The sequence below is a fragment of the Apaloderma vittatum genome, unplaced genomic scaffold, assembly GCF_000703405.1.
Source record: "Apaloderma vittatum isolate BGI_N311 unplaced genomic scaffold, ASM70340v1 scaffold27719, whole genome shotgun sequence".
NCBI lineage: Eukaryota > Metazoa > Chordata > Aves > Trogoniformes > Trogonidae > Apaloderma > Apaloderma vittatum.
The window spans coordinates 22181-43795 of NW_009737446.1; the positions used below are offsets into that span (position 1 = coordinate 22181).

The 21615-nt window shown below is 42.7% G+C and overlaps 1 protein-coding gene across 1 annotated transcript in view; it reads left to right on the forward strand.

Moving 5' to 3' along the window:
• Window positions 1-17871, forward strand: part of MTHFD1 (methylenetetrahydrofolate dehydrogenase (NADP+ dependent) 1, methenyltetrahydrofolate cyclohydrolase, formyltetrahydrofolate synthetase) — a 33456-nt gene extending 15585 nt beyond the window's left edge. The window contains exons 14-28 of the mRNA XM_009877336.1: window positions 312-419; window positions 521-595; window positions 2250-2352; window positions 3597-3673; window positions 4620-4760; window positions 7375-7443; window positions 7997-8108; window positions 8267-8406; window positions 8838-8879; window positions 9925-10025; window positions 10886-11063; window positions 11883-11990; window positions 13194-13346; window positions 17505-17612; window positions 17787-17871. Coding sequence (XP_009875638.1) covers window positions 312-419; window positions 521-595; window positions 2250-2352; window positions 3597-3673; window positions 4620-4760; window positions 7375-7443; window positions 7997-8108; window positions 8267-8406; window positions 8838-8879; window positions 9925-10025; window positions 10886-11063; window positions 11883-11990; window positions 13194-13346; window positions 17505-17594 — 1497 coding nt within the window. The 3' untranslated portion in view covers window positions 17595-17612; window positions 17787-17871. The remainder of the gene's footprint in view (window positions 1-311; window positions 420-520; window positions 596-2249; window positions 2353-3596; window positions 3674-4619; window positions 4761-7374; window positions 7444-7996; window positions 8109-8266; window positions 8407-8837; window positions 8880-9924; window positions 10026-10885; window positions 11064-11882; window positions 11991-13193; window positions 13347-17504; window positions 17613-17786) is intronic.
• Window positions 17872-21615: the final 3744 nt, after the last annotated feature.

Genomic DNA, 21615 nt, shown 5'->3' on the forward strand with positions numbered 1-21615 from the left:
TACCATGGTCTTCTTGGGTGTCAAGGAGCCTGCAGAGAACTGTTCTTGTTGAGGGGGGAAAAAGCCCCACTTTTTATTTGGAAGCTTTGTTCTGGAAGTTTGTAAAATGACATAAATGTGGGGGAGGGATTTTTCTGTTTTAGAGAAATTCTTTCCTCTCTTCCACATACTGCTCTGAGCAATCTCTCCCCCTCCACCCTCACCCACTTTAACATTGCTATTAATACTGCTCTTTCCATCTGTCTACGATGAATTGAAATAAATGAAAATTACAGCAGGATGAGGTAACTGATATGTTTTATCTCCTGTAGTTCAACCTTCACCTCACTGGTGACATCCATGCTATCACTGCAGCCAACAACCTTGTCGCTGCTGCTATCGACGCACGTATATTCCACGAGCTAACTCAGACTGACCAGGTACAATCCTTTCTTATGAGGTATTTGAGCCCAGCCCACCTGGGCCAAGATGTTTTGGGTGTGCTGATGGTGCTAATTAAGTACCTGTCTCATTCTGCAAGGCTCTCTACAACCGTTTGGTGCCTTCCGTCAGTGGCGTTAGAAAGTTCTCAGACATTCAGATCCGAAGACTGCAGGTAAGGTCCCTGGTTTCACACTGATTTCTGGTTCTATTCCATTGACTCGTCCCTTACGTAGGTAGAGCTGGGTTACAGAAACTCTCGTGTTGTCCTCTCAGTCATTCTGCTGGCATTTATTTTTCACATAAAGTATGCAGCCTTGTGGTAGCCTGTCTTACAGCATAGAGAACAGTGAGATGTATCCCCAAGGGGAAGAATCATTGATGTAACTCTCCTTCTTATAAGCTGTACGAGTAACACAGTGGGAAGAGGCAAAGGGGTTTGTGCCGTTTATTAAGAGTCAATTCGGTGTCATTAATGCAGTTTAAGAAAGGACCAGAATCGGTCTCTGTACCGTACACTCAGTTATAGCTAGAGATTAATAGTTCCCATGTGACAGCCAGATAGATAGGTAGATAATCCAGCACAAAAAAAGGCAATTTATAAATTTCAGCAAAAATAACATCAAGAATTTTTTGTTTATCCAGATTGAAAAAACAGAGGAAAATGGAAAAAAAAATACGCATCCCCTACATTGCCCACTCTTCCTCTCTCCTGTTAGATGAGTAGTCCTGTCATTGAGCAGCAGTCCCTGAGCAGACCACGGCTCCTCTGTTCCTCAGAAATTAATCTAAACTGGAATGTGTCCCTTATTTCTGCAAAAATGAAGTTTAACAGAGAAGTAGTTTTGCCTTGGGCTTGGAGGACAGCCTGGGGCCTGCTAAGCTCATTCGAATTATTAGTGGGCTATAATGTCTCAGCTGTTAGAGAGTGTGTGGTTTGCTGCCACTGCTGAGCAAGGAAGCTATGTCGCATTGCTTGGTATTCCTGACAGACTGCTGAGGGAACTCTACCCTAACTACTGTTCTGTTTATTAAATGTCAAGATGTGAATGGGATGGTAATACTCCAGAAAGATGATACCTTCTTTTGTGCGTGTTCATTTCTTTTTCTAAATGATGTGCTTGAAGAGAACAGACTTGCTTCTTCCCTGCTGTTCTTCAGGAGCAAAAATATGACTTAGCTGTGTAGTTAATTAAAAAAAGCTTGCTCGTTCATAAATCAACTCAATCGTTTTCCTCATTTCTAAGCTTGTGCTTGTATCGAGCTTCTTGTGATAATTCTTCTCTCAATTAAGCAGCTTGGCAAACTGCCCATGCTCTCAGTGTGTTCAAGATCAGCTTTCTGGGATGCTGACAACCTTGTGACTGAATTGTTTAATTCCTCCTTTGTGCTGCTTAACCAGCATACTGAAAGCAGTGTCTTTACATACGTATGGCCGTGTGCAGTGACCCCAGGCAAACTGAGGAGAAATGGATGTAAGCATGTGAGACTAATGATTAGAACAAGGCGTGTAAAGAACAGTAGAGCTCGCTCTCTTGCTCTCTCTGCAGATGCCTTGCACAAAACTTGGTGACAACCTGCCTTAATGAGCTCTGTTGTCTGCTTTGCCTTTTACTGCTGGCCAGCAGTGAGCTCAGCTTCCAGATCACCACTGACGATCTTAACGTTGTTGTGGGATCTAGAAGGGGCACCAAAAAGGCAACCCCTCCTTATTTCTGAAGATGCAGGTGCTGCTGCTGAAGGCTCATTGCTCTAGTGAAAGGTCCAGTTCTGTAAATCTTTTCATTAAACTGTTTTTTTTTCCTTTCGTTTGTCCTTTACTCCCACAGAAATTGGGCATTAACAAAATGGATCCTATGGCTTTGACAAATCAAGAAATCAACTTATTTGTGAGACTGGACATTGACCCAGGCACCATAACATGGCAACGAGGTACAAGAGCTGTTAAGTTAAAACAATTTTTAACAAACAAAATGTGACCCAAAAGAGAGGTTTGCGAGTGCAGCAGGAACTGTGTTTCCTAGGAAAATGGGAAGGAGGGCATTTGCTGGCCTCTCCTTCCAAGGGTTTGACAGGATAGATGCCTGCAGCTGGGATCCCATTTCAGAAGGGTTTGATGCAAGGGCTTGAATCTGCTCTGAATTCACAGAGATTTAGACTTCACTAATTGGTCCAAGTTTGTGTTTCTGGTTTTGTCAGTGCCAGAGTTGAGTTTGGCAGATGTAGCCAATAGCCTTTTTACCTGACTGAGAAAGCTCTGTGAGGAGAGAATTCTGCTCTGGGATTAAATTCAGTTTTAATCTGCACACTTGCACTGTTGGGGACTGTCGGCAAATAAAGCACACGTTTTAGAAAGGTTTTTAAAGATACCTGAAAGTAAGATGGATCTCTGGCCTGGCAGTTTTAATATTTCACTAGTCTAAGAAATTTCAAATGTGGACTTTTTTTTTTTTCTGATTTAGACCCTGTTGTATTACTTTTTCTTCTTTTTATTAACATGTGGTGTTAAATGTATTCTCCATAAATTGCTTTATAACCTGTAGTGGGGCTAAAGTAGTCTGCCTCATGGGAAATATTTTCTAAAACGCTTAGAATTTTTCAAGCAGATAGTAAGAAATAGCAAATTTAACTTGATATTTGATAGTTTTTGTTTCCAAGGTAATTTGAGTTAATGGGCCTGCATGAAACTGTTCTCACTAAATGGTAGAATCACTTAACTTATAAGGTGATAATTTTATTTCTTTTTGGCTATAATAATTCCCCGATTTCACATTGACTAATGAGGATAAAAAAGCAATTGTAATAATACCATCAGCTCTGCTTTTCAGTGAGCCTTTGGACTTGCAGTTAGAGCACATGAATCACAGGATGTTTGGTTTTGGAAGGGACCTCAAAACATCATCTAGTCCACCTCCCCCTGCCAGGGCAGGATCACCTAGGGCAGGGAGATAAACTCCCTCTGGACGAAGTGCAGGGTCTGCATGTGACTAGAGGCATCTTAACCCTGTTGCAGTTCGGTTTTGGGGAAGAGTCATGTTGAGCAGCACTTGGCATTCTTTAGGAGAGGATAGTATCTCGAACCTACAGGTGAGGTAGGTGAGCGTTCGTAACAGGGCATAGATGTGGCTCATGACTTGCAACGTGCCTTCTCATCTTTCTCTCTGCATTCCTCGCAGTACTGGATACAAACGACAGGTTCCTTAGGAAAATCACTATTGGACAATCTCCAACAGAAAAAGGCTTCACACGAACGGTGATTGTTCCCTTTTCTTGCATGTTTATAGAAGTGGTTTGAAAAACGTGGTCCTGAGAGCAAGTTTCTGTAACTCCATAGATTGCCATCTTTTACCAATACCTTGTTAAAGCAAAAGCAGAAAGACCCTTCAGCCAAGCAGTTAAATTTTGCTACTAGTACTGTGTTTGGGGTTTTTTTTTCCTGTCTATTCAATCCTCCCCTGTTCTCTTCGGAACATCAGCTTCTCAAACTAGGATGGCTGTGGCACTGCAGCAGTGCACACGTGCCCTCTGTAACTGTGATGCATGGCAAGGGCTGATTTGCACCACTGCAGGTGCTTTGGATGGGATGTATCTGGCCAAAACTAGACACAGTGTCTGAGCTTGTTGTCTAGATTCATTATATAATCAATAGAATTAAAAAGGCAATCTGGGCTGTGACTCCTCTCATTCCTTTAACTATCAAATTAACAGCTCAAACAAACTGTGCTCAGAAAAGCTTCCTTCTATTGACCGCTAGGGTGCTTAGCTTTGATGAAGGTATCTATGTTATGGCAGATAAATTCTATCCTTCGTTTCCCATAGAATCTGATTAAATGTTTTTTATCACTTACTGTACTGTTTCATGATAGATGAGTTCGTAAGCTCAGTCTTCAGCATTGTAATTTGTTACTGTTAAGTGTTCTTACATGAATCACTAATGTATGTACCAGGAGAGAGTCATGTAATAACAACAGAATAAGTAGTTTTAACTTAATTTTGCAGAAAAAAAGTCAGGTTTAAAGTGGCCAAAGGAAATACGTTCTCAGAGTAACGCTTTGCATTTCTTTTATAATTTTATGTCTCTATCTTTGATTTTTGGTTTTTTTGTTACAATGATGATGATTGGGTTGGTTTCAAGAATTTAATGGAGATGAGGATTGCTGCTGGGGCATGAGTTCACATTCTTTATTCATCTCTTGCAGGCTCAGTTTGACATCACAGTGAGCAGTGAAATCATGGCAGTTCTAGCACTCTCTGATGGGTTGGATGATATGAAAAAGCGACTGGGCAGAATGGTAGTAGCTTCCAGCAAGAGAGGAGAACCTGTTACAACAGATGACCTTGTAAGAGAGTTGTTCGGTTCCTAAATGTTTTTTCCTATTACTTCTGAAAGTCCTTGGATTGGAAAGCGTAGAGACAATTCTGTACAGAAAAGACCTTAGCATATAGAAGATTGAAGATGAGATCTTAGCCCCTGGAGTTTTATTTAAGGTTTTTTACTTCAGTGTTCTAGCACCTTACCTAGAGGGTGTGTATGCATGTGACCTGGGACCATGGGACAAAGGGTCCTGTGTGGTGCAGAATGTGTCAAGTTGAAGCTGGCACCGTAGGACTTACTGGGGAAATACAGCGTTGCTTCTAGATAAAAAGCATATTCACAAATTGGAAGAACTGAAAATGCATCCTGCTGGTCGTCCTGTTTCTCAGGCTCCCTGAAGCAAGGAAAATATTGAGCAGGAACAAAGCCTAGTGCAAATTTAATTACAGATGATGAACTATCTTATTCTGGGAGGCTGCAAATGCTGTAGAGGCCAGAAGTGCAAGGTCTTCATAAGGCAGCCTTTGATGAGGGACACAAATACTTTATTTCCACTGCCTGAAATGCTGAATGTAATAGCACTGGTGATGTGTACTGCTGGTATGTGAAGCAGACCTAAGCAGCAGTTGCAAGCTGCAGCAGAGTCTTGCAGCTGTCCATACAATAATTACTTGTACAGTTCTTGGTATGTTTGTGAAGTGTGTCGGCTAGCACTCTCCCAAATGGTGCTTCAGCGTGGCTTCAGGGAAACAGCATCTGCCCCAGACACTTCCTCCAATAAATATTTTGAGGATGGCAACCCTCTCTGGAGCAAGGAAGGAGAATTGAGCCCTATAGGTGAACTGTGCCCTGCCCCTTGGCCTCAAGACAAAGAACAGGCTCAGGACTGTTGCACTAGTCAATAGAGATGCACTGTTGGTGCTTACTGCTGTCCTGTGTAGTAGATATTTCGCAGCATGCTTTGTAAATGACAAGAGTATTACAAATTTAAACACAGTGGTGTTAATAAGGTTTGTCTTACATTTTCTGAATGAACATTTCCAGCGGGCTAGAAGAATCCACAGGGCAGGCATTGTGACCTGTGTTTCCAGCAAAGTGGGACATAGCACTAAGGCTTACCCAGCTCTGGCCATCTTGCTGTGGGTTTTCTCTTTTCTTATGTGTTTGAGTGATTTTTCTGCTTGTTTTACTTCCTTCCAGGATAGCTTAAGAAACAGTAGATTAGCAATGTGACCTTGCAGGAAGAGGGCTGGGCTGTAAACCATTTCTAAGTAAATGTCCTTATGTGAGAGATTTGTTGGGAATGAGGGAGTGCATGTGCCAAGTCTGTAGGCAGCTTTGAGCTTGTCATTGCTGCTGCTAGTACACTGCCAGCTGAACCTCAAATACCTGAGTTAAACCTTCTTCTGGAAGACAGAGTCTCTCCTGCTGCCCATCAGCAGTGGAGGCAGATGGTGCTTAGTTAGGGAGTTGCCTTGAGTTCTATGTAGAGTCCAGGTGACAGAAATTTTCATCTAAAGTTGTTTTTTTTCTTTAATTTTTTTTAAAATGTGATTATATTTAATTTTATCTGTTGTAACTGCACAATGGAGGATTGTATTGGACCTGTCCAGCAGATTGAATGTTACATGTTTGCACTAATGGCAGGCATTGGATTGCATTGTTACGACTGTGTTGTATATTCCACACTCAGGCAGAAACGTGGCGATTGCAGAGACCAGACTTTCACAATAATGCCTCTGTGTCCTTCTGCTGTGATATAACCAATATCATGAGCGTGCTGTTAGGAAATGCAAAGAACCTGGGAATAAATGCAGAATCAAAAACTGACTACAGTTTTTTAGAGATGGGATCTATTGAAGTGCTTCTGAGTGACACAGGCCTGAAATGTCACCATGGAAATCTTGCTCTGTAGTTTTCGTTATTCTGGAGATGACTGAAGTTCAAAACTCACGCATTAAATGTTAAATAAGCTTTCATGTGGAAAGATTGAAACTAATGAAACAAAGTGGTGAATGTCTTTTTAAAAAAAATCTTTCAGATAATTAAGTGCTGCAATCCAATTGAAACAAAAAGGAAAGAAAAAGAAATCATGTTTCAAGGTTTTCATATCTGCTGTGAACATTTGGCTCAGTACTCGTGACAGCAATTCTAGTTACTTTTTTCCAAGTGCTGGGTAACAGCCAGTTTGGTTTCCACTGGACTGTGTCAATTGCAAGGATGACCAAACTTTCATTTTCTCTTCTGAAAGCAGATGTGGATGAAATCAAAGGCTTTCACTTGACAGGAAGCAGAATTGCAGCACTGGGCTCCAGTGGTTGCCTTCTGTGATGTCAGTCTGATCTTTCTCATGAGCAGAGAGGTTCACTTTGAAAGTTATTTATGCACAAGAGACTTGTGCAGGATGTGGCAGGTTGCTATGACATTTTAAGGTCAGTATGTAGAGCCTAGCTGCTGAAACGAGGAAGGAAAAAAGCCCAAGACAAACCTACCTGAGTGGAGCTAGTTACATCTAGAGCAGCTGCTGGGTTCTGGTCCTGAAAGCTCACTCGTCACAAAAGCAGAGCCTTGGTGCTGCTCAGAAACTGCCTCAGGGTCTCGGTACATCTGGAAACTGATTGCATTTTTTTTTCTTTCAGGGAGTGACTGGTGCTCTGGCTGTCTTGATGAGAGATGCCGTTAAACCAAACCTCATGCAGACGCTAGAGGTGAGCCGAGATGAGTTGCCGTACGTGTATTCTCAGAGCCAAGAAGCGACTGGTTTAGTTTGTTCATCACAATCAGCGTGGACTTAGTTGGCTTAGACCTCGAGGTTTATTGTGGTTTCCTACCTAAGGTTCAGGGCTGGGTGCTGGGAAGGCTGGCTTCTTTCTGAGTCTGCCATTGGCAGTTGGGGTGACCCCAAAGAAATGGATTAAACTTTGCTGTGTCTCTGTTTCGTCATTTTAAATGCCAAGAAGTGTTTTGGGAATCTAAACACTGTGGATGCAGGAGAATGTCAAAGCCTTGCTGTGATTTAGCCATCCTTTTCCTAAGAGGATTAATATCTCCACTTGTGCAGATTATAATAATCCTGTTTGCCCTGTAGTCCTTACTCCTGATAATAAATGTTTGATCAGAAGGCTTTAAGATCTGTCCTCTAAAAGTGTTTTTCTCTACCTTCAGGTACCACAGTTCTTAGCTCCAGAAATACTGCAGTTTTCTAAATTGTACCCTTTGGTTTTCTCTTTCTCTCTCTACCCCACACCTCCCCTTTTCTAGGGAACACCAGTGTTTGTTCATGCTGGACCTTTTGCCAATATTGCACATGGGAATTCTTCAGTGTTGGCAGACAAAATAGCACTGAAGCTTGTGGGTAAAGAGGGTTTTGTTGGTAAGTGCATTTGCTTGCTGTTTGTTTGTTTTGCAGGAAGGGATCTGCCTTTTTTTATCTTCTTTTTACGTCTTGGAAGAAGCTTCTGATTTTTATAATCAGAGCATGAATTCCTCACCCAGAAACCTCTCACAAGCTTCTTTTAATTCCTACTCTAGTTACGGAAGCAGGATTTGGTGCAGACATAGGCATGGAGAAATTCTTTAATATTAAGTGCCGCTGTTCTGGTCTCCGGCCTCACGTGGTGGTGTTGGTTGCTACTGTCCGAGCTCTGAAAATGCACGGAGGAGGCCCTGCAGTAAGTACTGGGCAAGGTTTTCCTTAGGCCAGAGGAGCTATTGTTCTCATCCAGTCACTTAAAGCCCTGTCGGGCTTGAACTGCTTGAGATTTGCAGTTGCAAGCAGAATTCTCATGTCCCTGTTCCTTGTACGCTGCTTCATGGTAGAATGGTACAGTTACATATCTGCTTACTTTGTTGTCCTAATGAAGTGTTTGTGTGCTGGGGCACTCGTGGTGTTACCGCAGTCAGTCGTTTGTTGAGTATTGTGAGTGCATTTTGCAGTGTGTTATTTCTTTTATTTTTTTCTTAGGATAAAGAATCAGCCTTGAGTAGAATGTTGTATGTTGATGGTGTTTAATAAGAATCAAACATGAATTGCTCTCGTGGATAAAAAGCTTTTAAAGTTCCATCTTTTCTCCTTTTATTTTTTTCTTTCTCTTCTTCCCAGGTCACTGCTGGAGTACCTCTACCAAAGGAGTACGTGGAAGAGGTAACCTTCAGCTGTTGTGACAGTCTTGACACATATTGTCGTGCAGTGCATGCCTGGATAGCTCGTGTGTCGTTTCTTTAGCTGCTGGGGAAATGCTTCCTCATATAAGCTGTAATGTTCTTAATTTGGGGTTTTTTATGATGTTACTTTGACTCTGCTCTTTCAAGCATTTATTGTGCTTGACCTAGCCAGTAGTCAGCGCCTTCTCGTTCCTCCTGAGCTCATGCAATTGTCTGTGTGCTCATTTTTTTTCATAGTAATATCAGCTCTGTGTCCCTTGACCCTCTCAGTATGGAGTAATTGCTTGGCTGAAACATCGTCTCTGAAAATATTCAGAGTGCCTCTCTAATTACTCTCTTCTTAGCAGCAGCAGTTTCTTGTTTTATTTCCCTGTCGCCTCATTGTAAGCAGAGAGGAAAGTGAACTAAAATCTCGGCTTTTATCCTTGTGCCTTGAATGGTTGTGTACACTTGGATAATTGGTCTGGCTCACTTCACATTGCTCCAGTTTTTTTCACTTGTGGAGCTTCTGTGTAGATTATTCTTTGCATAGGAAGGGTTGAAATGTCTGGATTTCCATAAATAGTCTGTGATGCTGCAAAATGTAAATATGTGTAAACCGAAGGCTGTTGCCACAGACTTCAAACAAGTGTCATGAAATCCACAGCTAATGATATTTAATACATAAAGAGGAATGTGTCAGAGAGGAAAATGAGGCTTTAGTGTGGGGAGTTAATGAGCACGGGTATTAACTTACTAAGAATAACAAAAAAAGATAAAAAGTGATTTTTTTTTTTTTTTTTTTTTTTTTGCCTTGGCTTGGCAGCTGAAACCAGTGATCATTAGAAGTAGTCATTCCTTTTGCTGTCTTCCATCCAAGAGCAGGCACTGGTCTGGAGTGTTCAGAAAGCAGCACTGGGGATTTGTCTTTGTGGTTTCATTCCTACTTTGACATTTTTATCGTTAGCTGTGCATGTAGTGAACTTGGAACAAAAGTTTTACTGTCCCTGATAAGTCATGCCTCCTGCCTCCTGATGTCTTTACAGAATCTTCAACTGTTGGCAAAAGGCTGTAGTAACCTAAACAAGCAAATCCAAAATGCACGGATGTTTGGTGTCCCGGTAGTAGTGGCTGTCAATGCCTTCAAGTAAGTGAGCTGGGCTGTGGAATTGATGCATGGGTATTAAATTGTGGAGCTTTATACACTATGTTTAACACAAGCTCTCGTTTTCAGTGCTGTTGATGTGTTGTTCGCAGCATTTTGCGTTGTTGGAAGATGCTGAGTAAATGGGGAGCTCTGCTTAGTCGTTTCGAATGCATTCCTTAGTTTAAATTAGCTTAGGATTTTATGATCAGTGACTAGAACCTGCCATCACTTACACCCTGACTGGCCGAATTACTGTGGACAAAATGTGCCAGTGACGATGTGGAAGCTGAGCTCATAATAAATGAGGTGCATATGCTGTCGACCATGCTGCTGTATGGAATAATTATGCCCTGCTAAGAAGCGTTTTGTCATCTGCACGTTGTTCTGCACAGGGAACAGAATCTGTGTGTGGTCTTTCTATGCAAGCAGAAGGGCTTGGAACTGGTGTGTTAAAGCCGATGCTGGTGGAAGCAGAGTGGCCAGCTAAGGATTCTTCATCTGCAGTAAATGCATGTAGGCTGATTTAGAGAAATTACGGTCTTTAGCTTATTGTGTGCACATGATACAGTACTTCTAAATCAGCGATAGTAAGGCCTTTCTGAAAGCAGGAGTTGCATTGCAGATAAAGAACAGATAAAACAGGAAGTGTGGAACGCTGTTCTGTCGGTGGCCGTGGGTTTCTGCGTGTGCTTGCAGAGCTGCCTAATGCAGTCTCTTCCTCTGTGGAGTAGCTTCCGTCACCAAGGTGGAGAAGGCTGTGATGGACACGAGCATGCACAAGAGTGAAAAATAGTTAGGACCAACTGTTCATTTATTGTTTGTGCTTTCTGGTGTGAATGTGCAAACTTTTCTTCTTACAGAACAGATACAAAGGCTGAACTGGCCCTTGTAGTACAACAGGCAAAGGAAGCCGGGGCGTTTGACGCTGTGGAGTGCACCCACTGGGCAGAGGGAGGTAAAGGAGCGGTTGCACTGGCCCACGCTGTTCAGAGAGCGTCGCAGGCACCCAGCAACTTCAGGTTCCTCTATAACGTGGAGGTAAGAACCTGCAGTGTTACAGAGTACATTGCTTATAAGGTGGCCATCAGTCGGTTTCACTAGCCTAAGTTCCTGAAGGCTGTCCGAAAGGCTGCTCTGAGAAACTTAGAAGAAATTTGGGATTAAAACATAACACTTATTTTTAAGGGGTTTTTTTCCTCTTATAACATAACACTTAACTTTTTTTTTTTCTTTACAAGTAAGGTTTGTGGAAGAGAGTGTGTGTGTGTGTGTATGTGTGTTCCTAATGACTTTGTACATTAAGCAAGTTTGACAGATGGCTTGGAGGTAATGAAGTCCCTGTCAGTTCCCAAGTTATGGCCTGAATCCTCCTTTATTAGCCAGGACATATTCAAGAACCTGATGAGGTACAGAGCTATGTCATATGTGTTTTAGCTTCTTAACAGATGCTTTCAATGTTTTTTCTTTAACCTGTTCTATTTAGGCTTTTATTTAACCATTAACTTGCATTCCCTCGAATTATTTTTGTCTGCTTGTTGACTTCGACTTGAGAGAGAATAACGATGCCTCCTTTGCGCTGGAGATGATGAATATGGAAGCACGGCCTATAAGAAATACTATTATGTGACTGTAGTAAACTAGTTTTGCCCTCTTATCAAGAAAAACAACTGCAACAAGATAAATGTGTTTTGAAAACCCTCAAATTACAATATAACTTTGTTCTACAGCAAATGAGAGTAGCTCTTACATTTGCAGATGGGCACTGCACAACACGTATGGAGAATTGTGAAGCTTCTGTGATGTTAGAGCTCTTTGTAGTTTGACCACGCTGACTTGCCTGTCTTTTTTTTTCCCTAGCTCCCTATTGTAGATAAGATCAGGCTTATTGCACAGCAGATCTATGGGGCAAGAGACATTGAACTGCTTCCAGAAGCACAGCAGAAAGTCGCCTTGTACACTAAGCAAGTGAGTTTTCCACATCACATGATACCAGGGGTGCTTATCACTTAAAATGTCCATACTGAACAGTGGTGCTCAGGCTGTGTGTGAAGGGAATCATCACTTAAATCACGTCGTTGTCCAGGGCTTTCCGGATGGTGCTGTGGCCGAGGAGGAAGAGGGTGCTGGTACGGGGAGGGAGAAACTGGCTCTGGCTTCTAGTGGAGAAAAAGGAACTCATCTGGCCCAATAACACATGTGTGAGAGGGTGTGGGGAGAGAAAACCCAGAGGATTCAGTGATATCTTTACTGTACTCTCCAGTCCTTCAGCAATTTGGGAATTAGGGAACTGTAAGTGGTCACACACAGTGGCTCAATAGCCTGATGATTTTTTCTTTTAATCTTGTTCCACTGATTTGTCTAATCAGTTTGTTAACCTGCATAGATTTTTGGCAGCCACAGTTGTGTTGAGGGAGGAATTCCACAATGCTTCTCATGGCAGGGGGAAGTCTACTTTTTATAAGTTTTGAGCCTGTTATCGGGTTGTTGAATTAGATGCTTTTTCACTACTGTGTTGCTTTTCTCCAGCATGACATTCTTGTGAATTTACCTGCTTCTGCATTAATGAAGCTCTCTAAAGGGCTTTGAAGGAGCAATGTGAGAACCAGCCGTTCTTTGTTTACAGTGTGCTTGAGTAATTTCACTTCTGCAGTACGTTTACTATTGGCACATATATTGTCACTTGTATATTTCTTTGCAAGTCTATCGAAGTACCATAGCCATGTAACTGCCACTTCCTCGTGCCCCACAATTATATTGATCAAACATTTCTAATTAACTGGCCTCAGCTGAACAAGAATTCTGAGCTGTTTAAATTAACTTTTTGAGAAGAGTGTAGAAAGTAAGTTAGCTATTAAGATTGTGTATCTAAGGCTCCCATTATTTTTTTCCTGAGTTGGATGTGCCGGGGGCAATGGTGATTCTTTCTTTAATATTTAGCAGGGGGCAGGGAGAGAGTGTGAGAGAGAAGAGATGGAGATGCAGAATGGTCAACAGATCTGACAGACTGGATAAACCAGTTGATGAGGAGTAGAATGTCCTGATAAGATGTCTGATGTTTGCAGAGAATGGCAAAATAGAGCAATTATGCTTCCGTACAGGAAAAAAACGTTGCTGTTTCTTCACTTATTTCTCTCCTCTCTCTCTCTGTCTTTTCTTTGCCTTTCCCAGGGATTTGGAAACCTGCCCATCTGCATGGCTAAAACTCACTTATCGCTGTCTCATGATCCTGAACAAAAAGGAGCACCTACGGGTTTCATTCTGCCAATCCGAGACATTCGGGCCAGTGTTGGTGCTGGATTCCTGTATCCACTTGTAGGAACGGTATGTGACTGAGCAAGTGAAAACCTCGACTGTCGAGGAGCGAGTGAAAACCTCGACTGTCGAGGGGCGAGTCAAAAAAACTTCATGTGCATTAATGCCAGTAAGCAATTGCAAAAAGTATCTTAAATTAGGATACTCCCTGTCACTTATATAGTTGGTGTTCTAACAGTCCAGAGTATTAGATTCCCAATAGGTTTTTTTCAGGGGGAAGAGGGAAGCTAAAATAAGACCATCTGACCGTTTGAATACTTAGCAAGCCCCTAGTGTGTACTTCTCAGGTCCCACATCTCTGTCTTCCTGGATTTTGAGGAAAGGATGAGTTCTGTAGATTACGAATTCTGGGAACTGCAGTCTGCTAGAGGGGACGGGAGAAATCTCTGGCCCACCGAAATGCCCTTGTGGCTTTGCATTCTTCATGTGAGAGCACTTCGCAGTTTTGCAGGTGAGGTCTGTGTATGCCTGCGGATCAGGGTAGAACAAGACAACTCCTCCAAAGCTATTACAGAGCAAACAACTTCTCATGAGACACCCCCAGAGTGAAGCTGACCTGCGCAATTAATCATTTATTGGTCTCCCCTCCCCTTCAGTTCTCTTGGTTTTGCTGACCAGCTGTTTGCTGTTCAGCCTGTTGTCAGTTCCAACAATTCGTTTCACTGTGCCCTTGGGTTTTTAGTTTCTGTTCTTTGACATGATTGGCATAATGTCAGCTGAGAGGAGGGAGAGAGAGAAGCTACGAAGAAAACAGGATCCTGGAACAGCTTTGATGTGAGTTATGTGGCAGAAAGAGGAGCTCCCTGCGAAAGGAACTAATTCAGGTTTCCATCCAAAGACAGAATGTTGAGATGAAAGGATCCGGTGGAAATTTTATATGGGGAATCTCTTCTGGACAAATGTTAAGTAACTTGTTAGATTATTTTAGGGGATGGAGCAGTAGGAGCAAGCACCTCTGTCTTTCTTATATTTTTGGGCCTAAACCTTTTTCTGCAAGTCTTTATGGCAACATGTTTGTTTTAATAAGCTTTCAAAAGCATTAAGGGTTTGTGGCTCAGATGATGACATTTGATGATTCAGGAGTTGGATCCCTCCTCCTTCCTTCAAACACTAGCTAGAGCCAAATACTGGATGTATTTTTCATTTAATTCTTTTTTTGAAGAAAGGTAGGTAAGAGTTCCCAAGTTACCCAACATAAATAAAATAACCACATCCTGATTAAAGTCTGGCTCATCCATCTCTTTAAAGCGTAATGTGTGTTTTGGGATAAAATGAAGGATAGCATGCTTGTTCCTGTTATTAATGGTATTTTTGCAAGCCAAGATTTAATCCAAACAATGATTTATTTCGTGTTTTTTGTAAGCACCGGAGAAGGAAAGTGTACACAGCATTAATGAGCTACACACAAGAAAGATGTTTTCAGACATTAAAACTAACAACTTGGCTCTTTTTCTGATATCTTCAGTTTCTGTGAAGTTGGACTCTTTCCTTTCTGCTCCCGTCCCAGCTTCCTAATGTTTTCTTGGACATGTAGTAAATCATGGTGGTAATTCTACCAGAATTAGCAGTTCACTCTCCTGGTTAGGAACGTGAAGATCACTCTTCTGTGGTATCTACAAAACTAGGGAAGGGATGTCCTTTTGAGAAGCAATCCAGGGCATTTTGAATCAGATCACTATTTTAAACTCATTCAGTAGGAGGTGTCTTATCCTCAGAATAAATTTTTGGCAGCAGCCATTGAACTGTGAGCTGGAACTGCAGTAAATAAGTAGCTCTATCTAGAAGCTTTTCTGAGAAATTTGAGGTGAAATTAATCACCGGAGCATGCGTATTCTTGTTATCTGAAGTAAATCACAAAGGTATGTCACATTTTATTTTTTTCTCAGCTTCCGAGTTTTGGGTTTTTTTCCTTTCTGGCTCAAAGTTGAGGCTGTTATACTTCAGTGAAATACTTTGAGGTTTAAAAGGAAGTATTTCAAAGGCTATCTGGCTTTTAACTTTGAGCATGAAAGATAATGAAAGTGAAGTAAATTGTTGAAGTCAGAATGGTTCATTTTATGGTGCTGCTGATGAATTGAAAACAAATTATTTATTCAACTCCATTTTTTAGTTCCTAAATGTTGTTTTTTTCAGAAGTTCCACAGGTGCAATAAATAATAATGAATTCTTAGCTGGTATTGATTTTATCAGAAATCTTGCAAGGGAGTCAATGATACGCTTGTGGTGTAATTTTTTTTTCATGTAAGTAAATAGTGGAGATTGCCCTGTGTTCTTTCTCTGCACATGCAGTATTGGAGGAGGATAGTGGAGGAAAAGTCCGTTTCTTCAGCTCTAAAAATAGTGAAAAGCATTAAGCATTGTAGACACTTGTACAGAAAATTAGTGGCCTGGTTGGAAATTATCCTGTACCACATAGAAATTCAGAGTTTAAGCAGACTGCATTGAAGTGATAGATAGCAGAGTAGCCACTGTGGATGGGAAAGGAGGAAGACTGAGCTTTCCTTTCCAAATGGAAAGTGCAAGAAATAGTCAAGTTGAGCCCATCTTCATTAATGTGGCACCTCCTGCTCTGTTGAATATCACGGTCTCAGCTCCTGCTGTGGCCCTCTGAATCTAAAGGTGGAGATGTGCAAAGCTCTACAATTCTTCAGTGATGCATAAATAAATAGGAAGTTTCTTGCTCTGCATGACCAGAGACTGGCAGTGGCTGTGGTGAGAACAGGAAAACTCCTCTCCAGGCATTTTGGATTTCTTAACACCTCGGCTCTTGAGACCAAAATATTCATACAACTAAACACAAAGACAAGGAATGAGAGTCTTCTGTGTAGCCCCTGTATTCTGTTCTCTGTCTGGTAAAGCAGCAGCTCTGACAAAAAGACAGTGGAATCCTAGAGTTCATTACAAAGAACAGACTTGAAATGATTTTTACCTCTGCGTAAGCTGTGCAAGACCTGCAGTGGTACGTTACATATGGGACTGCTGTTAGCACTTGTAAATGGCTTAGGAAAATGGGGTGGGGATCCGAAAAGCTCCCTGAACAGTTTTGAGAGCTGCAAAAAGCGCCTAAGTGATAGAGCTTTGGCTCCTCGCTGCTGAGCTTATTATCAGAAGGAAGATGGGGAGGTAATTTGATTAGTGTGCAAAATACTTGCTCAGGGAGAAAATACCAGGTTGCCAAAGAGATCTTTAATCTAATGGAGACAGGCGTAACAATACTGATTGTGAAGGCTGAGGCTGGATGATGCAGCTGGAAAATGAGACCTTGAATCCTTTATCGAAGGGGTGAACGACCCCTGGCACAAACTAGCAGGAGTGGTCACGAGTTGCCGACCTTTGTAGAGCACCCATGTTGTCCTGTGTGTGCTGCTGGGCAAAACGCTGACTTAGGGAAGGGGAAATGCTGTCAGCTGCGTTAGGAAATCAGGCCAAGTGTAGTCCCCGCAGGCCTCACATTCTGCGGCACTGGAACTGGGTACTCGTCAGTGGGACAACGGGAGGGGACTGACCTGAGGCAGGCCCAGGGCTGGTAGCTGTGTTGCTAGCTTCAGTTCTGCCTCCACACAGCCCTTCCCACTTGAGCACTTCAGCAATGTTCTGGTCAGAACTGACCTCTCCATCCCTGTTTGAGCTTTTTTCCAGTTAAAAAGACAAAAACCCCAGCGAGCTCAAACTATTTAAACTTGCTTCTCAACAACAATTATTCTTAATTATTTAACGTTTATAGTTCTAGACTTTTAATGAATTATAATTAACAGAGACTTTATAGTGGGCAAAGTTGTATTAAAGCATATATCCTTATTTTAATAACCAGGAGACTGCCATGAGTAATATTTTCTCACCACAGCAAGGTCTATGAATGCTCCTCTAACAGTTAACTGGTCAGCTGGGTATCTCAGTATTCTGCCAAATCTGGGGCTCAGTCACTGGGAGAGGCAGAAGCCAAACTAAATACTTATCATTAAAAAGAGAAACAACAAACCCGGATCTGTCTACTGAGCTAGGAGTTCCTGGTTCTCACGATGTGCTTCAAAACGTTACATGAGCATCCTCCAACTACGTCTGCAAGGAGCTGCATCAGCTGCTGCCATTTCTTCAGCGGTGATTTATTGTCTTCTGCACGAAACTATGCTGCTTCCATTTTAACATTTTTTTTCTTTCGTTGTCCAGATGAGCACTATGCCAGGACTTCCTACAAGACCCTGTTTCTATGATATAGACTTGGACCCAGTGTCAGGAGCAGTAAATGGGCTCTTTTGAAGGAATTGATAATCAAAGGTAGGTGACTTCTTGCAGGTTTTCAATATTGGGCTTTATTTATCATTCTGAGATAATGGAATTAGGCCAATCTCATATTATGTCATGTGTTTCCAAGTGACATTTGATTATAATTCAGCCTGGAAGTTGCCTGCAGTGCTATATAATAACAATTAAACTTATTTTTCTTTTTAGCTCCCAGAAGAACACCTGATGAGTCGTGAAAATGGAACAATGCCTTGATTTTTTTTAAAGTCAGAGCAAGATACAACTGAGAATATGGTGCCAGAAGTGACTGAAACGAGGAGCACTAAAGAATCAAACACTTCTAATCTGTAATAATTTTTAAACTGCTGTGTTCCAAGCTGGTTGACACTGACCATGTCAAGCATACTTCCCCTACAAACCTGCTTCATAACTGCAGCTGAAGCAGAATACAGAATGGGTTTAGTGATCTCTTGATTCAGTGACATGATTTTAATAATTAAAACCTCTAAAGCTGGAGCTGTTTGAAGCAGTCTTGGGACTTAATTGTCTTAGCCGTAGGATTTTTGTAGCATATATCATCTTCAGGAAGTCTTGTGTGCTGCGTATTCCTATTTGCCATACTGAAGTCTGTATTCCACTTCTCACGTTATGGGAGAAACCGCTGTGCTCTGAAACTGCACCGATGTCATTTAAAAGAGGGAGCAAGGAGGAATCCCCTTTGCTTCACATCTCTCTCCAGAAGTGCTTACGCTGCCTTCTGCTTGTGAGTTATTTCTGCAGGCACCTGAGCCATGTCAAATTTCCCTTTTAGAAAGCCCAGCTGTGACTACTGTATTCTACTGTTAGTGGAAATCGAACCTCTGGATATCAGATCTGTAGGGACTAGATCTCTGGCCCATACCTGTGGCCTCTACCAAATGTGTCTTTTGACCGTTCTTAAGCTCAGCCATAAGTACAGTCGCAGTGCTGACGAGCCTCGTTTCCTAAGGTACCTTGCTGGTGATCAGCAGCAACGTGAGTAGCGATCAAGTCATTTGTAGCAGGTTTTGTCAGCAGGCCAAAAGTAATTTTGTAACATAAAAATGTCATCGCTGCCAATTTTTTAACTAATACAAATAAACCAGTAAATACTTCAAGTGCTTTTTGACTTTTAATGTATGCACTGAGATTACTGAAGTAGAACTTACTTCTGTGATTAACTGTACACAGCAGCAATCCTTGTATTGACAAGTAGGAGTGATTATTGCAGTAATAAGTCGCCTGCAATGCACCACTGTCTGCGTGGAGTTAATCTCTTTTCCTTTCCTAGATGGTGTGTGTTATCTATGGGAAATAAACTACCTGAATTATTCTGTGAATTTGAGATCCTTGCAGTTGACTGTAAGAGATCTGAATTAAGACTTGCAAGGCCCATCTGCTTGCATCAGAACTGAATCTAAAAACATTCCGGTTTTGGTGAGAACTGGGAAAATCAGGAGGTAGGTGTGCAGCACTGTAAGGGTGCATCTGGAGTACACAGATACAGTGTATATATATATATGTGGAGAGAGATATCTGTATCTCTCAAGTCGTTCAGGAGGGGGGAATAATTATAGAAATGTGACCTGGTGGTCACAGAAGCAGAGACATCAGCCTCAATTGCCATGAGAGTGTGTGAGATGTGTTCATAGCTTCCTAAAATTTGCTTTTCAGTGGTGTTCAGCTGAGCATTTGTTGTTAGCTAGGGCTGCTGAAACACACACAGGCCACTTGCAGGGGGGCAGAAGGGCTGTTCCCTTGCTGGGGACACCACTCCTGGCTGGAAGTGCCTCTTCACCTGCGGCACCTTGGCCAAGCCTTCCCTTGAAGCAGGTTGCAGAGCTGATGCTGCCAAGTCTGCTGTCAGTTCCTACATTTAATTTTCCCTGCTACGCTGCTTTCCTGCGAGTGCTCTGTGTTCCACCTTCATTTTATGCTTATGAAAGATGGGATAAGTGCAAATTTATGCTAAGATTAGCCTTCTTTTAGTTCAGCATGAGATCATAGACATGTGCTTGAGAGAGATGGTTCAAGAGGTTGCTCGTCCACTTCCTGCAGTGAGGCAAGGCGGCAGCTCAGGCGTGCAGTGGTTTTAAGGGTTTGCAGCATGCAGCAGGACTGGTGGCAACCAAGCATAAGGGCCAAAAAGTAGCCCCAAGCATCTCGAGGTTAATGGGGAATGCTTTTCTAACCTGCATTTTCCACTTGGGATGTGGGCACTCCTGTGTCCCTGGTCTAGGTCCTGTAGGACTGATACCTGAGTAGGTGCTGTTTTCTGAACTCCTCTGCAACTAAATATGCCAGCTCGTCCTTGCCCTATCAAGTAGGGCACAAAGGACATATAATTTCTTCTAAGTAAATACTGGAGGGTTGTTTTCTCTTCCTGTTGCCTAGAGAAAAAACTAATTATGTACAAATTTGTTCTCTGTGGGCCCAGAGCCCTCAGCTAGTGTTACGGCCATCCATTCCCTGAGCTGTGCTCTGACGAAGAGTCCTGCGTCATGTCATGTGAAGAATAACAAGTTCTTTTTTTCTTTTTTTTTTTTTGACTAGTGATAGGGACAAAAGAAAAAGGAGGTGGTGTTGCTTGGCTGCCTTGCTGCACATCACCAGCACTTCACTGTGGGCCCAGAAAGAAAACTGGAGCCTACATCTGGGCTGGGATCTTTTATTCAAGCTTAGCCGTATTGGGAGCAGACCCTCTGCTTGCTGCAGACCCTGTTAATTATTTCCCTTGCACTGTAGCCTTTGGTGCTGCCATTTTTTGCTGGAATAGAAAGAATAAGGGAATTCCATGCAAGGTGTTTCCAAATGGGATTGATGAGAATCTGCCTCCAGCACACATCTGTGAGTTATCCCCACGTTAGCCATCCTCCTTAGCACTGCCCACGTTCCTCCCTCTGATAATCTCCTCACACCGAGGGGCCTTACTTGGCTCTAATGCAGAAGTTGATCGTAATTAGAACCCACCGCCCACTCCAGGGAGAAAAGTAATTTGCAGATGAAGGTTGTTACCCTGAGTGAATGTGAGCAAGCATCTTGTAGGGGAGCTTTTTAAAAGGCAATTGTTCTTGTTGCTTGATTGGTATTTCTGCCCTACTGGCTGACACTCCAGCCCAGCGAACCCATTTTGTACCTTTTTTCCCATGAAGAAGCTAAGGAGGGAGGAGGACATGATTATTTTTCTAAGGCTGCCCTACAGTGGAAGCTACGTGAAGGTTCAAAGTGTGCTGCATCGCCCGGTTTCTTACGTGCAGACATGCTGTGAAGTAGTTAACGTCCTTAAAACGTTTGTGGGCGTCAGTCAGCTTCCAGTGGAGATGAATGGGGACATTCAGCCATCTCGAACTATAGTTTCATGTAGTTCAGCAGCAGCACTCCCTCGTCTTTTTTCCAGAGGCCCTCCCATCAATCATAACAGCTGGAGATGCAATTTTTTTTAAAAAGTCAGATCTCAGCCGCTTTGGAGAAAAAAAGGCCCATATGGAAGAGGTATTTTCTCTGGTATTTTGGGCAGAATTAGTTTGACCCCGAGCACTGGCTGTCCTTACAACCGCCTCTGAAGGTGCAGCAACCCAGACGGGGTGTGCATAAAGCTGCCAAGTTTCCAGGTGGGACAAAAAAAAATAAAAGCTTGCCAAGAGTGAGACCCCCTTCCTTCCCCTATAGCCAGATGACCAGCGGATTCAAAACTGCCGGCGGGGTCCCTTCCTCCCAGGTGTGCACCCCCTCTTCTACAGCTCATCCAGCTGCCATTGGGATCCAAACTGAAAACCACCCTTGGGCAGAACTTTGCCTCGAGTGGGGTTGGTGGCTTGCGTGTCGCTGCTGCCGCGCACAACTGGGAAGGGGTAGAAAGGTTATTCTGCAAGAGTGGGAGGGATCGTTCCCCAGGAGGAGGGATCCTGCCCCCCGAGGTGGGATCCTGCCCCTCCAGAAAGACGGGATGCTGCCCCGCAAGAAGGGGGATCGCTGCCCCCCGGGAGGGATGCTGCCCCGCGAACAGGAGCAGTGCTTT